The 20,066-nt window shown below is 43.4% G+C and overlaps 1 protein-coding gene across 1 annotated transcript in view; it reads right to left on the bottom strand.

Moving 5' to 3' along the window:
* dock11 (dedicator of cytokinesis 11) overlaps positions 1 to 20,066 on the bottom strand; it is a 305,664-nt gene that overhangs the window by 176,385 nt on the left and 109,213 nt on the right. Inside the window, exons 12-20 of the mRNA XM_060832572.1 lie at positions 18,805 to 19,023; positions 17,635 to 17,757; positions 14,522 to 14,604; positions 13,397 to 13,519; positions 6,827 to 6,906; positions 6,548 to 6,735; positions 6,357 to 6,422; positions 1,253 to 1,345; positions 1,023 to 1,146 (exon numbers count right to left, since the gene is read on the bottom strand). Coding sequence (XP_060688555.1) covers positions 1,023 to 1,146; positions 1,253 to 1,345; positions 6,357 to 6,422; positions 6,548 to 6,735; positions 6,827 to 6,906; positions 13,397 to 13,519; positions 14,522 to 14,604; positions 17,635 to 17,757; positions 18,805 to 19,023 — 1,099 coding nt within the window. The remainder of the gene's footprint in view (positions 1 to 1,022; positions 1,147 to 1,252; positions 1,346 to 6,356; positions 6,423 to 6,547; positions 6,736 to 6,826; positions 6,907 to 13,396; positions 13,520 to 14,521; positions 14,605 to 17,634; positions 17,758 to 18,804; positions 19,024 to 20,066) is intronic.

The raw sequence follows: 20,066 nt of genomic DNA on the forward strand, positions 1-20,066 counted from the left end.
CCAGGAGGCACCATACCATCCGTGAAACTCGTTCGCAATAACAAAATCTCCTGTCTGCTCCTCTAACCATTGAATCTCTTATCTCTATCGCTCTCCTATTGTCCCCCATTTCCTTCTGAGCCACAGAGCTAGACTCAGTGCCAGAGACTGGCCACTGGTAGGTCACCCCTGCCAACATTATCCAAAATGGTATACTTATTGTTGAGGGGGACAGCCACAGAAGGTCCCTGTGCTGTCTGCCTATTCCCTTTGCCTCTCCTCATCGTCACCCAGCTACCTTTACCCTACATCTTTGGAGTATAGGAGGAAACTGGAGCACCGGGAAGAAACCCAGGTCGACACAGGGAGAATGTGCAAACTCCACACAGACAGTCACCTGAGGGTGGAATTCAACTCAGGTCCCTGGTGCTGTGATGTAGCAGTGCTAACCACTGAGCCACCGTGCCAGCCAAAATCACCTCATCTCATCACCTACATTTTCCTTGGATCTTCCTTCTCCAATTCAAAAACAGAAATTACGGGAGAAATTCAGCAGGTCTGGCACCTTCTGTGGAAAGAGAAACTGAGCTAACGTTGAGGGTTCAGTGATCCATCTTCAGAATTCACTGGACCATAAAACGTTATCTCTGCTTTCTCTCCACAGATGCTGCTGGACCTGCTGAGTTTTTTCCAGCAATTTCTGATTTTTTTTTGGTTTGTGATTTCCAGTATCAGCAGATCGTTTGGTTTTTATGAGATCAATCAGGTAAGGCTACCCATCCCTGAAGGGTAGGAAGGAGCCAGTTGGGTTTTCAAACAACACAACGGTACCTTAGATCATTGCCAAATAAATCAATCCAAGTCTGCAGATTTCCTGAAATCGATCATCACAACTAGAGCTCTCAACCTCCTCCTCATGAACCCACTGGTCCATAATATGTAAAGCAAGAGGTTAGCATGTAATTATGTTCAAAGTGATGACAAGAAGAATGTGGACACAATTTCAGAATTACTTGAAGTCGTATGGTTGACTGCACACTTACCCTGTGACTCAATATTTTCACGTTTCTTGGTCGTGCCTTTGGTATTTATGTCACAACTGATGTGATAAAACGTGAACAAGAGGTGATGCTTCTCATGGAGATGCACAGGCAGCTCGATTTTAATCTATAAGAAAATCAAAACACCAAGCAACGGGACACTCGGCGTTAGAGTTTTGGAGAAACTTGTAGACTAATTTTCTACACAGCAAATAAAACAGGAGCAGACTTACCTCAGTGTAGAACTCAGGGCACTGCTGATGGTGCAAAACAGTAGCACAAGCTTTGGTTGTGAACACGTGGTCCCCCGGCTTTCCGTAGATACACTAAGGGCAATTGTTAAAAGGTTATCCTTCCAAGTTTCAGCTCAAGCTTCTTCAATACATATTACAACATTAAACTCTCACAACAAGATGTGTGGCACATGCACGGTTGCATAAGGATACCTGGAACCTGTTTTGCACACCAACGGTATTATACAAGTGATCGAACTGTAGTGTTGTCGAAGTAGGATTGGGGTCAGGGATAGAAATTGCAGGCCCCCTAATGCTGCTCTAGCAACACCCTCCCTCAACTTATTTCAATTGTACAAGAGAATGGTTCCTAGTTTCATTCCAATTTTAGGATTGAGCCCCTTCATTCTACATTTGCCCATGAGGTAAAATAGGTTCACTGTACCCATCCTTTCTAATCCAGGACCAAGCTCCACTGTGTTGTATGGGTTAGGGGGACATTTAATAAAAGCAATGGGAGTCTCCCCATTCACGACAGAGCCAATATTTATCCAATTTTAGGAATGGTCTGCCGACTTAAGTGCCCTGTACTGACCAAGAACCAAGCAGGTATTTCCCAAGATCATCAACTCGAGGGGCAGAATCCCAGATGTCAAGAGCTGCTGACCAGAGTCGAGCAGCTCCATTGAATACGAGCACAACTGGGGAGACAGAGCTTACTGTCTTTATGACAGCCATCTAATGCCAAGGTTCATCATTATCTGGAATACTGGCTCCAGCAGATTTTTTCCACTCCCTCAGCTCAGCACATCAACTCAAGGAGATATTGGAGCACAGTGGGAAAGCCCATACCTCTCAGCCAGAAGATCCAACCTCAGGACTTGATGGTCAAGGCAATTCAATAGTCAAACAAGTTGACTATTCATCTATAAGACCCATAGGCAGTCAAAGCAGGAGAGCTGCCTGGTCAGTTCAAACCATGTAGTCGATGGAGCACTACAGCTTCTTCACTTTGTAAAGAGTCCGCCTCCAAGTTCTTGCTATGAACCAGTCTCATCCTTGTTCTGAAACCACCATAGTTCACATACCACCTATGAGCGGGGGAAGGGAGGAGGGGGGAAGCTCCCACAATGGACTTACCTAAGCTAGAGGCAGGAGATGCCACCCTCCTGCCCAAATCTCCCTCACTTCCCTCTTAGGCATCTCCTCATTGTGGGTGTTAATGGTAAGGACAGCATTTGATCCCCAGTTGCCCTTGAACTCCATGTCATTTCAGAGCACAGTCACAAGTTAACAACTTTGTTGCGGGTCTGGAGTCACCCGGTGGCCAGATTGGACAAAGGCGGCACATTTCCTTCCCTGAAGGCCATCAGTAAACCAGACGGGTATTTCATGACAAATTGATTACAAGGTCACCATTATGCTTGCTGTTTATTGAATTCAGATTTTGCCATCTGCCAAAGTGATATCTGATCCCATGTGCTTACAGCATGAGCCTGGGCTTTCAGATTCCTAGCCCGGGCTTTCAGATTCCTAGCCCGGTGATATTACCACTATCCTACCATCCCCATTGTTTGCTGCAATTTCTCTTTCATAAGCACATCGTAAGCTTTGTTTATAAATAAAAGGTCTTCATACTCAACTTCTCTTTCTGTATGGCATTTTCTTGCAAGGGGAAGTGGGAAACACACCATGCATGGTTTCCCTCTGCCATCACCTAATTTCCCTGTTCCAGCCACACATTCGCCACTGGTGCCCTATGGCTGTCAAGTGTACAGTATACAGGCTGTGCTGCAGTAATTCACAAATCCTCTTCCAGCAGCACCTTCCATATCCATGATCTCTAACAGCTAGAAAGCCAAGGGCAGCGGATATACAGGAACAGCACCACCTGCAAACTCCCCTCCAAGTCACACACCTTCCTGATTGGAACTATATCACTGTCCCTTTACCATCACTGGGTAAAAACCTTAGAACAACTTTTCCGAAAAGCGCTGCGCAGCTGAGTCAGTTCACAGCAGGTTTACTACCTTATGATGAAAGGTTGGACAGGCAAGGCTTGTATCCATTGGAATTTAGAAGAGTTGGTGTCATAGTCACATTCGAGAGAGATGATTGACGGTGGTTTAACCTGAGGGTCACCATGCCTCAGGCAAGGGGAGAGATTGAGAAAGACGGTCTGTCATGGTAAAGGAATTGCTGGTTGCAGGAATTGAACCCACTCTGCATTGCAAACTAGGCATCCAGCCAACTCAACTAAGCAATCCCGTTTAAAAGTGACAACGTGAATTATGTATATTATATATGAGAGATGTTAACAGTTTGGAAATGGAAAGGATATTTCCACTAAGCAAAGAACCTAGAACTGGAATCCCTGTTTAATAATTTGGGGTCACCCACCTAAAACAGAGATGAGGCAATTTCATTTTTTTTTCTCAGAAGATTGAGAGTCTTTAAAACTCTCTTCCTGAAGAGGAGGAGGAAGCAGAGTCCTTAGAGGTTGTCAGGAGTGGCAGGAATGCAGTTTTGAGGTACAATCAGAACAGCCGTCAACTTATTGACTGGTGGAACAGGCTCAAGGGGCTGAATGACCTAATCCTGCTCTTAATTTGTATGGCTCAGAACCTTAGGGCAATTAGGGATAGGAAATGAGTGACAGTGTTGCCGATGACAATCACACTGCACAAAAGAAAAATGACAAGATTGACATCATTTGATGGTGCAAAATCTGAAGCGATTAACAAAAACAAAATGACAAGAAGCTGAGATGTAACACAAGAGTCACAGATCCACATCACAAGGCCTCTCCAATACTATCCATATCTCACCACTGTCTCTGCCTTGTCCATGGTACTGCTTCTAACTTCCAATCTGTTGCTGTCCCACTATTGTCACTGTAAGATGCTCCTTGCCTGTATTCAATAAGAACTTTTCAGTTCCAGATCTTTGTGAACAAAAAAATGTCTCTTGCAATTTAAGTGACATTCAGTTGAAACTTAAAGTCATTTTCCCTTAAGGTGGAAGTTTATACCGTCTTCCAGGATATTCCCAGTGCTCACTGATCCACACTGGCTCCCAGTCCAACAATGCCTCCATTTTAGAGACAAAAGAAAACTGCAGATGCTGGAATCCAAAGTCAACAGGCAGAAGGCTGGAGGAACCCAGTAAGCTAGGCAGCATCAGGAGGTGCAGAAGTCGATGTTTCGTGTGTCACCCGGAAGAAGGGTTTCACCTGAAACGTCGACTTCTCCACCTCCTGATGCTGCCTGGCTTACTGTGTTCCTCCAGCCTCCTGTTTGTCTCCTCCATTTTAGAGTCTTCATCCTTGATTTGAAATCCCACCGAAGGCTCACCCCCTTCCTCCTCTGGCTCCCCGTCAGCCCACAACCACCACATTTGTTCAATTCTGGCCTCCTTGCCATTCCTGGAGTCAATCATTCCAACATGGTCATGATCTCTCCTCAGATCTCTCTGCCTTTGTCTGTCTCCTCCACTAAGTAGTCCTTGAAATTTACCAATTTGCAAACCTTTGGAACCCTTTACCTAGTGTTTCCTTCTTTGATTTGGTGTCAATTTTATTTTTTTGTCAGACAGCTTGAAATGTTTTATGTTAAAGTTGCCCCAATAGGTCACTCTGTGAATTAAGAATTCTGTTGTCACATCAGTCAAATAGATGCTGAAGATAATACATTTACAGCCATTTATATTATAAAACAGGTATACAGCCAAAGTTTAATACTTTGCAAAAGGAACCAGGTTTACAAATATTTAATCAAAAGCAAGGTTAAAACCTATGAAAAATAATTACTGCATTTGATCTGTATGTGTTCCAAACCGCATTGCCAATTCAGAATGTGAAAGCACATTGAGCAGGTATACGCTGATCAGATTCCACAACTCTATCCCTTTAGAATACTCAGTCATCATAAATCAATAAGTTCTAACAAGGAAAGCCGTACCCTACTGCTTGGGGTAGCGGTCACGGAATTGCAGTTTTGGGGATCCTACTCCTAAATTTCATTTGCCTCCACTACAATTCCTGCAATCTTCCCCCTTCATTGAAAACAGGATCAGGAGAAAGCCTGTCAGCTCATCTAGCCTACACTGCCACTCCATGTAATCACAGTTGCTCCTTTATCTCAGTGTCATACTTCTGCTCAGTCTCCAACCCTTTTCCATACCTTCAACTTCAGCATTTCATATCCCTCTATACTGTCAGACACTCACCCCATACATAGATATACACAGTAGTGAAGTCTTGTTTCAACTGTTTGGAATTTGGTTAGACCTGAGTACTGAGTGCTGTTTTTGTCTCCTTATCTCAGCAGAGATATCACAGTCATAGAGAGAGTGCAACAAAGGTTGACCAGGCTTGTTCCTGGGAAACCAGGACTGTTCAACGGAGAGAGATTGGGCAAACTGGGTTGATATTCGCTCAAGGTTTGAAGAATAAGATCTCACCAAAACTTGCAAAATACATAAAAGGATTGGTAGGGTGAGATAATTTCCTTGTTGGGGGGTCTAGAACCAGGGGGCATAGGTTAAACGGGGTACTACATCAGTTAAAGGTGAGAATTCTTTTTTAAACTCAGAGGATTGAAAACCTTTGGAATTCTCGAGCACAGAGAGGTTCAGTATTTGAGTAGGTTGACGGTACAGATTGGTGGATTTCTAATTACTGATGCCATAAAGGATCATGGGGATAGGGAAGGTAAAGGCATTGAAGTGTTCAATCAGCCAACATTCATATTGATGAATGATTAATGACTGATTGGCCCATTCTTTTTCCTGTGTTCCTATACTGCAGATCAAAGTCGGTGTACATAGAGGCCGTTCAGCACATCGAGTTCATACTGACCCTCCAAACAGCAGCCCAATCAGACCCATGTCCTCTACCTTTTCCCTGCAACGCTGCATTTTCCATTGCTAGCCCACATAGCCTGCACAAGTCTGGATACTATGGGCAATTTAGCAGTGGTAACCCACCTAACCTGCACATCTTTAGATTGTGGGAGAAAACTAGACCACCCAGAGTAAACCCACACAGACAGGGGGAAAAATATGCAAACTCCACAAAGTCACCCAAGACAAACAACTCACTCACCTTCAGTGGCCGCGATTTATCTCCATCAGAGTCCCTGAGCTCCACAAAGACTGCAATGTTTCTTGCCTTGACAGAAAGAGAGAGGGGAACGCTGATATAAAACAGTCAGCCAAATACACAGATGTTGGTGTGAGAAGATTCTGATCTTTTCCTACAAGAAATTCAACCAACAATTATTCGAACCAAAATACCTTTGCAAAAGTCTTCTGGTTGTCATACTTGAGCTGAATGGGGTAAACATACAGGTGGTTCTTGAAGCCTGTGAAGGGGTACATATATTTTGCGATATTGGGAACAAATTCTTCCACTTCAAAGGTCACATAGCTGCATCCACTCTCCTCGAACGGTTTCACAGGCACGTAGGATGATGTCACACAATCTAAACAGGCCGAGAGAGTTGGACTTTTACGGTCAAGTTGCTTTGACAGGTTGCTACGTTACAACATGAAACTGATGTGGGCTCTACTCACTAGAAACATCAGGAGGAACACACTCGATAGTGACATCAAAATTTCCTGGAATCACCTGAAGTTTCGACATCTTCTCTGCCCTACATCAATAGAGTGAAATATAAATTGATGTAACAAAGTCTGTACATGATCCAGTAGTAACCCAAACCCAATTATTTACCACTTAGAGGCTTGCAAGACCATTTCAAAGGGCACTAGGTTCTGCAATGGTGTGGAAGCAGAAACATTTGCTGTTCAGAGTGGGTAGGCATGGCAGAATCAGTGAACCCAACGCATTTTCAAACCACAAACCAATATGTTGCACAATTATTGATAGGTCTGGCAGCCAAACAGATTTATCATCTGGATCTCTCTCACTACCATCACTAAACAGAGAACATCTCATCATGACAACATGGTGGCTCAATGGTTAACATTGCTGCCTCACAGCATCAGGGACCTGGGTTTGATTCCAGCTTCAGGCAACTGCTTGTGTGGAGTTTGACATCCTCCCCATGTCGGCGTGGGTTTCCTCTGGGTGCTCCGGTTTCCTCCCACAATCCAAAAGATGTGCAGGTGAGGTGAATTGACCATGCTAAATTGACCATAATGTTGAGTGATGTGTAGGTTAGGTGGATTAGTTTGGAGTAAATATAAAGTAGTTGGGGAATGGGACTGGTTTGGATACTTTTCGGAGGGTCAGTGTGGATTTGTTGGGCCTAATGGCCTGTTTTCACATGAGGGATTCTATGATTATCTCAATACAGCATGTGGAAGTTTGCTCTGTACAAATTAACAGCTGTGTTTTCTGCATTACAACAGTGATTACACTTCAACCACACTTTATTGCCCGTAAACAATTTGAATGCGCTCAGGTCATGAACCATGCTGAAGAACTGCAATTTGACTTTCTCTTACTGAACTTAATATCGGACCTTCTCCTGTGACTTGTGTTTGGGTTGCTAAACCAATATGTTTCTGTATCTTCTGCCAAATAATCAAGCATTCCATTAAACGGCCAGATTATCAATAAAAGCAAATGTTTAATTGCATTAAATACAATTTCACTCTAAAGGCAGTCATATTGTATAACTGACTTCCAACATCCCAATCAATTAAGCCCACATGCCTTGGGGTCATAAACCTCATCCAGCTGAAACATGTCTCACACTGCGTATTTGATAGGAGTTATGAAGAACTGATAGTCACTCTCTTAAATAAAGGAGAATGTAGGATGTCAGAAAGATTACAAATGCAGGAATGACCCTGTTCAAAGTTGATAACTCTGATGATCATGCCAGTCTGTGAGTGAGTCAAGCCAATATTAGATCGAGAGCTCCTAACTGAACTCTGGTGAGCAGTAGAGGGACCATGAGGTCAGTGTGTGGGTGTCTCAGAATGCCTAATGTCACATTGTAACGTTAAATGCTAACAGAATACAGTTTAGTAGATTCAATAACAGCATCCAGTTTCAGTCCTCTCACACGGTGGGAGATATACAATCCTGGAAATAGATTTCAAAGGCAAACAGACAAGTCATCAGTTATCACAATAGGCTTTGAAACACACCAGGAGAAGTGTAGAATTTGAATAAGGTGACTAAATTAATGAAGGAACTTTTTAAAATGTGCTCTTAATCTGTACCCAAATTGCCTAGCAGCTACCATTTTGCTCTTTCATGTTGTTGAGGAGATGCAGACTGGGAAATTGCAAATGTGGTCACCTACTCAGCCGGTGCTGAACATTACAGGATCAGTGCAAGACAAGGGGCCTTTACTGAGTGGTAATTACATATAAAACAGTGAACAGGGCTGACAAACACACGGACATCAATGCTAAGAGTGTTCCGTAATACTTTAACATAGCCACTGGTAATGTAGCCAAGGATCACTAATAGTCAAACAAGACATCTTTTTCTCCCTGTATTGCTATTGACATTGAGGTCAAGGTCAACATCAGTGGCAGCATCACTTCCAGTGTCAGTGTCAATAATGTCACTGTTATATTGGCATGTCATTCATATTCATGGTTTTTTTTTTGAAAAGTGAACTGCAGACAGTGACGAATCTTCTGGAACTAACTCAGTCTATGGATTCACAACTGCCACACAGTGTCATAGGGCAAAAGGGCACATTTCAGACTAAGTGGTGCCACTACTCATATCCTGAGTCCGTCCAGAAAACATTTTATCATTTGAATGGGTCTTTCTGAAATAAGGGTTATGATTGTCTCAAACCAGTTTCCCCGCCAGGCAAGTGCCTTCACCAATAACATAGGTTAGAGATAATCAACCTAAACTCAGCAACATATCTGGAAAAGGCAAGGCAAGGCAGCCCTGTTAGTCTTCCTTTGTTATCTTTAAGCTCTCTCTGCAGTAAGACAAGACCGGAGCAGAACAAGACCGGGCGGCACAGTGGTTAGCACTACTGCCTCACAACGCTAGAGACCAGGGTTCAATTCCCGCCGCAGGCAACTGTCTGTGTGGAGTTTGCACGTTCTCCCCGTGTCTGCGTGGGTTTCCTCCGGGTGCACCAGTTTCCTCCCACAGTCCAAAAGTGTGCAGGTCAGGTGAATTGGCCATGCTAAATTGCCCGTAGTGTTAGATGTAGGGGTAAATGTAGAGGAATGGGTCTGGGTGGGTTGCTCTTCGGAGGGTCAGTGTGGACTCGTTGGGCTGAAGGGCCTGCTTCCACACTAAGTGATCTAATCTAATTAGAAAGGACAGCAATGCCTGTGCCTTGAGAGCTGGAGACTGCTACAACATCAGATCTCCAAGCCAGTTCTGTTTTGAATCCAGCAATACAGCAAACTGATCTCCTAGTCATGAGAGTCCAAATAATTAGATGTGCGACCTGCAGAAAGACCATCTTTTTGAGAGAATCCTGAAACTACTTTGACTGGAACCCCTCCTTCCCCCAAACGGTATACTATAACCACACGGCCTCCTTAGACAGCACCTTCCTAACCCACAAACGCTACCATCTGGAAGGGCAAGGGCAGCAGGTACATGGGAACACCACCCTCTACAAGTTCCTCTCCAAGCTATCCGCCATCCTGAATTTGGAAGTATATCACCCTTCCTTCACGGTTGCTGGGTCAAAACCCTGGAATACCCTCCCCTAGGGTATTGGGGGTCAACCTACATCAAATGGACTGCAACAATTTAAGAAGGCCACCCACCACCACTTTCTCAAATGAACAACATATGTTGACCCAGCCAGCGATGTCCAGAACCCACAAATTAATAAAATAAACTGAACCTCAGAAGTGAAATGCCTTTTTCATCAGGCCTGCAATATGTTTTTTCCAGACACACCAATCATATGAATTCTGAACTATGCCTTCAGCCTGTAACTTGTAACTGTAAACAATGCTCAACTTTATTTTCGAGTATGTTTCTACGTGTGATTGAGCGAGCGGCATTAGAGTTTCGGGTAAGCCTGTGACTTGGTTTAAGACAGAAATAGCTTGTTGCCGTTTGTGAATTGCCCACACACTCAGGAGGTAAGATATTTGTGCATCTTCTTGTTTTAAAAGCACACAGATTACAAATAATAAGGAAGCAAATTAAGGGTTTCAATGGTCCTTCCTCACTGCAGCACTGCTGTCAGTAATCCCACTGGCAATTACACTGTCAGTAACCCCACAGATGTCATCACCACCAACACTGTAATGGTCAACAGGTATCGATAGACCAACCTTAAAGGTAAATAAACATGACAAGAAACTGTATAAAGGAGGAGGGGAAACACATACAACTAACATATCAGTAATAAGGAATAATCAGCAACAAAATCACCTGAAAAACCACTAAAGAGTTAACCAAACTGGTCATTGTGGATGAAAAAACAGACATAATCGACTTAGATTTTCAGCATGATATTTGGTCAACAGCCAGATGGGTGGTTCAGCCAAGATTAAGGCACAAGTAATTAGTGGCAAGCCAACTAAGCGGTTCAAGTAAAATCCTGACTTAGCAACGAAAAGGAATTGTTTTAAAAACAAAAACTCCACCAGGAGTGTGATTCCAGGTCATTTGCTGCTGAGACAAATAAAACTGAGAGGATACATGATTGTGGACTTGAAATAACTGAAAGGAATGGATCAGAAAAAAGCGACCAGGCTATTTGACTACAGTGCTTGGAATATCAAGTAGACAAGCTTCAATCCAGCAGAAACTCAGATACTCTCTTAGTTCCTCCCTCCTCATCCCCACCCACCCACCCTTTGGTTATATTGTGATAATTGAGTTCCTTTCATGGGGGGGCACTGTGGCTCAGTGGTTAGCACTGCTGCCTCACAGTACCAGGGACCTGGGTTCAATTCCAGTCTCGGGCAGCTGTCTGTGTAGAGTGTCTCCCTGTGTCTGCGTGGGTTTCCTCAGTGTTCTGATTTCCTCCCAAAGATGTGCAGTTTAGTTGGATTGGGCATCCTAAATTGTCCATAGTGTTCAGGGATGCACAGGTTAAATGCAAAATACAGGGTAGTGGGGGTCAGGATGGGATGCTCTTCGGAGAGTCAGTGTGGACTGGATGGGCTGAATGGCCTGCTTTCACACTGTAGGGATTCTATGATTTTAAAAGCAAGACTGGCAGAAGGAATAATGATAAGAGGACACCAATTTATAGCAATTGGTAAGAGGACCATGGAGAGCTGAGGAAAAACTTGTTTACGGAGCGAGTGCTTTGGAACATGTTGCCTGAAAGAAATCAGGAAAATGCTTAAAAAGGAGATAAAGAAATGTAGAGCTGTGGGGAAAAAGCAGAAGTGAGGCTATTAGAAAGCTATTTAAACAAACTAATGCAGGTGCTGTGAGATTCTGTGATTTAAAGAACTGAACAAATGGAAAGGAACCATTCTTTAGATGGTTCAATGAAGTTGCTTCAGGAAAAACCACAGTCTGTGGAATTAGTGAGCTGATGGGTCAAATGGTTTGACTTCATTTGATCTTACTGGAACGCTTCACGAAGATCATAACTATCTTTTTATTTTATATTTAGACATTCAGAACCAACACACTGTTTTAACATGGACTGGTGCATTCCTGTCAGCCCAGTCACTGACTTAGCAAGAACCTTAGCTATTCCTCGATTCAACCTCACCTCAGAGTCATCGAGTTTCTGAACCAGCTGATTCCCAACCCACAGATCCTTACGCTCATGAAACTGGATATGCCATGGTTTTGTCAAGATCCAGAGTGCAGAATTCACTTTCTTCCCGCTCCTTATCAGCTGCTGCTCTGCCTCAGCGTCAAATCACCAGGATTCCAACTGAGGGGCAGCATGAAACGTACAAATTATCGCCATTCTGAGTGACAAGCTCCTTCTGCTCATTAAAGCTACTGCTACCTGCCTCCAGAGGTGAGGGTGTGTGTGTGTGTGTGTGTGTGTGTGTGCGCGTGTTTGTGGGGGGGGGGAAAGAGAGTGGGGGGGGGTGCTACAATGTCTTTGTAGCCCTTTCTCCACCCATCCATAACATATAGGAGCAGAATTAGGCCATCTGGCCCATTGGGGCTGCTCCGCCATTGGAGGAATGTTGGCCGCTTGATAGTAGAGAGGGCAGAACCTCTTGCAGTAGTTTTTGCCCATCCAAGCACAGAGGGTATCTCGGACACAGATTGATGTGCCTGTGAACCTTGTTGCCCTTTTAGAAGCACATCACCCTCATCAGCCTGCCATGAGCTCTGAGCTTTTAAGGTCAACTCAACAGAAAATATTAAGATAAAACCTATCTCCACGTTGCAGGACCAGAGGGCTGCTCTCTCATTAGGGTGGTTTAACCTGAGGGTCACCATGCCTCAGGTGAACAGAGAGGTTGAGAAGGAGAATCCTTCATGGTAACCTCAGTCAGTGTGGGAATTGAACCCATGCTGTGGGTGTTACTCTGGACATTTGAACCACATACATAAATAGGAAAGGTTTAGAGGATTAAAGCCAAGTTCAGGCAGGTGAGACTGGTTTGGTTAGGAAACCTGGTCAGCGTGGCCTAGATGGACCGAAGGGTCTGCTTCTAGGCTTATATGACTGTATAACAATCAGTCAGACATCACCAAAATGTGAAACTCCTCAGAGATAATCACATTTTCCAGTTTACAAGTACTTATTGTGTGCGACAAAGTCTAGACAAAACTAATCTGTGTAATCCCGTGCAGCTCAGGAAATCACCATCTCAGTCATCCCAAAAGCAGATGTGTCCCCAAAGTGCAGGTGTAAATATTCCACACCACAACTTCCGTGGGATGTGCAAAATCATATTTCACAACCACCTCCCCCCCCCCACCCCCCATAGCAGACGATGCAGCCTCTCACATTCCTCATCCAGTTTAGCAAGCACAGCAGTAAACTAGCAGAGAGAACAGTTCTGAAACACTAGCCAAGTGCAGAAAGATAATACTGTCATTACCAATGCTGTAACATTAGTAAGATGATGTTCGACAAGTGCACAGGTTAGAGTTAGGCTCACAACACCTCTGACCATCCTCACTGCTTGTAGGCTCAGGCCGACAGGGCAGTGAGTTTACCCTCAACATGCCTCTTCAGACCCATGAAAGATTTCACATTCAGACACACTTTGAAAAAACCCAGCGCTCACTTTCTCAGATCAGTCAGCAATTTCAGAAGATCTTCGTTTGACAGCTTGTTGCTGTCCTGCTTGTAAAAGGGTGAGAATCTTCCGCTTGTGTCAAACGAGCCTTCAGTGTCTTTAAACACCGGTCTGGGGGAAAGAAACACAACCGTCACCGTATTTACAGCCAATTCCAACTTCAGTTTACATGATTCTAAAACATTATCAGATGCTCGCAACAATACCTACACTTCAAAAGTACATAATTAGTTGTTGAATAATTCAGGATTTCCCAAGGGAGTGACAAGTTTTATATAAATGCAGGTTATTCTGTTCTCATTATATAATAAAGCTATTAATTAGTGGGCGGCACGGTGGCACAGTGGTTAGCACTGCTGCCTCACAGCGCCTGAGACCCGGGTTCAATTCCCGACTCAGGCGACTGACTGTGTGGAGTTTGCACGTTCTCCCCGTGTCTGCGTGGGTTTCCTCCGGGTGCTCCGGTTTCCTCCCACAGTCACAAAGATGTGCGGGTCAGGTGAATTGGCCATGCTAAAATTGCCCGTAGTGTTAGGTAAGGGGTAAATGTAGGGGTATGGGTGGGTTGCGCTTCGGCGGGTCGGTGTGGACTTGTTGGGCCGAAGGGCCTGTTTCCACACTGTAAGTAATCTAATCTAAAGTAATCTAATCTATAATCTAAAACTGGTGATTGTCACATTTTAATACTATCCTTGATTGGAGGTCATGATCTAGGCTGTCCCTTCAGTGTATTGCATTGCAGATGCCATCTTTCAGATGAAATGCTCACCTGAGGTTCTACCTGTTCAGGTGGGTGTTAAAGTTGGCAACTCAAAATTTTGAGACGTTAGGAGAGTTCTCACTCACTGACTCAATGGAAAACAAATAATTGGTCATCCAACAGAAGTTAGCTGCTGCAAATTACTCACAAAACAGTACATCAAAAGTCAGTCACTGCATGTGGCATCCACTGAGGTACCCTAGGAACATGGAATGGTGCTGAAAAGGTGCAGGTTCTTGACCCAAAAATCCACATGAGGAAGGCAATATTTCACAACCTTTGGTAATTTAGCTCATAGACATTTCAGGAAAGCTAACTGCAACTACAATTGGATCCAATGCACAGACACTGACCTTGCAGCCCAGGCAAAGGCCATCTTGTATCCGCCCAGCCGGCTGCAGATTTGCTTGGCAGCTTTAAGTACTTTCTGAGCAGCCTGGAGATGGAGAGGAAGGGTATCAGAACAACATTGGAAACAAGGTGAACTCAGATAACAAATTCAAAGAACTACAGATGCTGGAAATCAGATAACTCGGATAACGACTGAAGCATTGCCAATATTCTGAACAATTGGCATATCATGTAAATCTGTATCATTGACACTCCCTTACAGGATACAGTACGTTACAGCGATCTCCGAGAGAACTATGACTGTATAAAACTGCTGAGCGTCCAGTGATTTGTAGATATATGAAGTTTAGTAGAAGTAGGCTGTATAAAACACAATATCACACACTGTTCCTTTTAAGGTTACAACAATGAAGGAAACTTCTAAGTGAAGATAGTGAGGGTTATCTGTCTATTTTTCTTCGGGCAAGGTGCATCTTAAATTGGCAGCTTCTTACAAGGTTGTGAATCTTGGTCAGAGTTTGGAATTCAGCAAGAAATTATTGATTCACCATCATTTGTTTTCTCCAAAGAATGCCTGAATGCTGATGTTAATAGGGAGCTGTATTTATTCTGACTCCTGTGCTTGTGACATGCAATCTTACTGAAAGGAGGAGGAAGAGATAACCTTATATCAATGGATATGACTCAAAGGAAACCTCACCCCATCAGTCTTGCAGAATGTTAATAGTAGGCAGTGAAAATCCATATCTTCAATGTGTTAGACTGGCCATGAGGTTAGTGAGGTTTGAGAAGATTTGTAGCTCAGGTTGAGGTTCCGGATGTAGGTTTGCTCAGTGAGCTGGAAGATTCATTTCTAGGCGTTTCGTCACCCTACTAGATAACATCTTCAGTGGGCCTCCGGACGAAGCACTGTTGATGATTCCTGCTCTCTATTTATGTGCTTGGGTTTCTTTGGGTTGTTGATGTCATTTCCTGTGGTGATGTCATTTCCTGTTCTTTTTCTCAGGGGGTGGTAGATGGGGTAAACTTGATGTGTTTGCTGATAGAGTTCCGGTTGGACTGCCATGCTTCTAGGAATTCTCGTGTATATCTGTTTGGCTTGTCCTAGGATGGGTGTGTTGTCCCAGTTGAAGTGGTGCCCTTCCTTATCTGTATGTAAGGATACTAGTGAGAGAGGGTCATGTCGTTTTGTGGCAAGTTGATGTTACATATCCTGGTGGCTAGTTTTCTACCTGTTTCTCCAATGTAGTGTTTGTTACAGTCCTTGCATGGTATTTTGTAAATGACATTTGTTTTGCTTGTTCCCTGTAAAGGGTCTTTCAAGTTCATTAATTGCTGTTTTAGTGTGTTGGTGGGTTTGTGGGCTACCATGATGTCAAAGGCTCTGAGCAGTCTGGTAGTCATTTCCGGGGTGTCTTTGATGTAGGGGAGAGTGGCTAGGGTTTCTGGATGTGTTTTGTCTGCTTGTTTGGGTTTATTGCTGAGAAATTGGTGGGCTGTGTTCATTGGGTAATCATTCTTTGTGAACACACAGTCATGAGGTTGTTGGGATTGTAGAGCTGCGGAATTTGAACAAAAAGCTGGCCTCATGGTGATCATGTAACCACTACTGATTGTCATACAAACCCACATCCGGTTTGACAAATGTGCTTTAGGGAAGGATGGAAGGGGGAATGAGATGGGATGTGCAGGGGGAGTAAAAGGGATACGGTGGGGGGGGGGGAAATGGGGGAGGAGTGAGAGAAAGTGAAGAAGACAGCATGTGCAAGAGAGAGTGCACATGAGAAACAGTGAGAGAGAGTGCACGCACGAGGGGTTAGATGGATTGGCTATGTTAACTTGCCCAAAGTGTCTAGGGATGTGCAGGTTGGGTGGATTAGCCATGGGAAAAGTAGGATTACAGGGATAGATTAGGAGGTGCACCTGGGTAGGAGAGTCAATTTGGGTTTGATGGGCCGAATGGCCTGCTTCCACACTGTCAGAATTCTATGATTCTATTACAGAGAGGGGGAGAACGCAAGAGAGTGAGCATGTATAGACAGCAGAAGCATGACTACCAATGATGGTGCAAATATTATTGGGGATGTTAAATAAAGCAGAATTGCAAGAGCACAGTTATCTTGGAGATCACAGATGCATAGAGCAATGAGGCTGTGGATTGATTTGAAGGTATGGACAAAACAGTTAATCACAGCAATTCATCCATTCACCAATCTAAATGCAAGCAATGCAGGTAGTAGGACAGCTGGACTTTCCTGACACACTATGATTCTTAAAGTGTAACGGTGAATATACTTTAGAAACAGTTAACTCGCTGTAAAGCACATTGCAATGTCCCTGAGGGCAAAACTGGGGCTATAAACATGAAAGTCTTCTTTTTTATATCAAGGCAATCCTTATCAAACTCTGTTCTAGACATGCAACCACAACCTTAACACTCCAACAAAATTAATTGCACATTTTCCTTCTCACATTTCATTCCTGATGTAAATAATTTCCTTTAAACCCCCAAGTCACAACCAAAGTTCACTCACATCCTTGCTCAGGTTGTAAACCTGTCTGGATTGTGAATAAGTGATACAGTACTTTAAAATCCCCACATCAACCACATCCCACTTCCAGACTGAAACACACATTTGGCAAAAAAATGAACAATAGCAGATCTGCATTGGTTTTCATTCCAATTATAGCAGATATGTGTCTTAACTCAACACCTCTCGGTACCCTTATCCAACAACAACTGGTCAAACTCAATCTTGAAAGCAAGTGGCAGCCTTCAGGCGAGAGGATTCCAGATTTCTGTCCCCTGTTGTATGAAATCCTGCTTCATGACTTCACACTGAAAAGGGTCACAGAACTCAAAACATTAACTTGGTACTCTCTACACAGGTACTGAGTTTTTCAAGCAACTCCCATTTTGTACTTCTAAAGTTGTCCCCCTTTCTTCTCGCTGTCTCACCTCCAGAATAGTTGCTGATTCAATGGATTATCAATTCTTTTTTGCATCCGAAACTATGCACTGGTCTCAATGAAGGCCAAATTGATTAAGAATGAAACATTAAATTGAAATTTGCCCATCTTGGGGAATCAGGGAAGGTGTAGCCTTCACAGGTACCTTGTTTGCATCCGAACTTTTGATATATGGTTCAGCGCACTGGGCAATTCCTCCCTGTAGCACTTTCTCCACTCGTGCAACCAGGAAGATATCCGGATGAGGGGCGGTCACTGAAAAGATCCCCTACAAAGAAAACCACAGACACACAACACGTTAGAACCAAAGCAATGAGTGAAATGGGAGCACACCACTGTCTTATTCTGGAGGAAGTTTATTTTTTCAGAACTGCACTGCACAGTATAGAGGCAGGCTATTTGGCCCATCATGACTCCAATAAATCCCTTTCTCCAGAATCTCACAAAGCTCTTAAATCAAGGGCATACACTATCAAAGCTGAAGAGTACAATAGATTTGGGAATCTTGGACCACTTCCTGCTGTCATTTCCATGGCAATACCTCAGCCAATCAAAAGTCTATTTGTCTGGTTTGAATTTAAACAAAAGCTTGGCATTTAACTATTCCCTAGTGCATTCTCGTTGGAGAATGAGAGTTCCAACCAATTAGCACCCACTTCTCACAGTAAAAACAGCCATTTCTTTTGAGATTTGATAGTCTTGAAATTCTATTTTGATTGGAGCAAGAGGAATAGCTCAACAGCTTTTTCCCTTTTAGATAAATGCTCAAGCTCTGTATTATCATGTGGTGATCATGATATAAAATGATGGCAAAACTGTCTATGATCAATGGTGCCTCAGGATTCTTTACCAGCATTCTCTGTAAATTCTGGGGAGTTATTGAGTTCTCTTCAGCATAACCCACACTTCAAACACTGTTGAGGTTAGATTCCTGGACAATAATGCAAATCCTGATGCAGTTCCTCTTATTGAGATTAATGATCACTGCCACATGCAACATTAAAATATCAGAGAAAGCACAGCTTCACAACCAAAAAATGCACTTGATTTGCTTGCTTGGGAGTTTTTGAATTAATAAGTACCGCACAAGAAATGAAGAACAACTAGCTCATTGCGCTTTCCCAATGTCACCTCATAAAGCACAACCTAGCTTCACTCCACCTTTCTGAGAAACTGAAAAACCAATCACAGCTTGGGATATAGACTCACATAGGAAGACCTGTCGCTTTAGTGACAAATGATGTCAAGACATTGACGGACTGAGAAACCTATCACAGCTTTGAATATAGACTCGTCATTGCCTCAGGAATTCTACCTGTTTTGGATAGCGAAGAAGTCTCTCAGCAACTCCTTTAAAATAACCATCATTCTTCATCAGATTTGAATTAGTTGCCCCATTTTCAGCTCCACCCTCGAAGCTTCCCAGCAACATCTGCCGAACAGCTGGGGGGTTCAAATCCACGTGGAAATCTTCAGAGATCTTGCAGTTATTCTTTGCGTCAAACAGCGCGAGGGTCACAAAGAAGGGTTCAACCTGGTAATCGAATACATGGTCATGGTGAAATCAGGAATGTGGCCTGGGAGCAGTGTCAATCAAATGCATTCTTTCAACAGTATCTTGAGCCAACAAAATTCGAATAGTTTTGTAACCTTCCAGCTCAGCAAGCAAACCTACATCCAAAACCATTCCTATTGGAACAGGACTTTTATCTTTCCCCATTAGAGCACATGGAGTCAATTGTTCTAGACCAGCAGAGACACAGATACGATTATAGCTGTTGCATCTGCAGTGCCTTCAGGATACTGCATAAGTGTGCAAAGATATCATCTATTAACTGTTCCTGTTCAAATGATATTGGCAGAGAAATATGTGTACTTTTCCACACATTTCATAATCTTATGTGCCTCACAGACAGTGAAGAACTCTTGAACAGTAGCCACAATTATAGAAGAGAGAACAGTGCAGCACAGGAATGGGCCCTTCGGTTCACAATGTTGTGTCAAACATGGTGCCAAATTACACTAATCCTTTCCTGCCTGCCATTGGTCCATATCCCTCCATTCTTTGCATGTTCATGTGGTTACCTAAAAGTCCCTTAAATGCCACTAAAGTATCTGCCTCCACTTGGCAACACTTTCCAGACACCTACCACTGTGTAAAAAAAAATCAGGATGGAAACACACAAAAACCAAGTTTAGGAAAGTAACAACAATTCAAGTTGGTTGCCAACCAACCTTAGTCCAATCAATCAGAACTGCCTTCTCATGGTGGATACATTTTGGTTTCCTTTCTAAAGATAGTTTTCTTGCTTTTCAGTACGGATGAATGCCAGAAGCAAACCCCATCTTCATGTATCCTTTTATCAACGGTAAACGTCAGATATTGAGCAGCTAATTTGTGCACAGATGTGATGCTGATCAAAGAACCTATTTGGTGATGATGGTTGAAGGTCAAATGGAAACCGGGGAAAATTGCTCTGCTCAGGGAGCTTCAATGTAATGGCTTATACAAAATATACCATACCTAAAACAGTGCAGCACTCCCTGTTTGTGACAAAGGGATGTGTATTATGATTA

This window comes from Hemiscyllium ocellatum, chromosome 11 (assembly GCF_020745735.1).
Source record: "Hemiscyllium ocellatum isolate sHemOce1 chromosome 11, sHemOce1.pat.X.cur, whole genome shotgun sequence".
NCBI lineage: Eukaryota > Metazoa > Chordata > Chondrichthyes > Orectolobiformes > Hemiscylliidae > Hemiscyllium > Hemiscyllium ocellatum.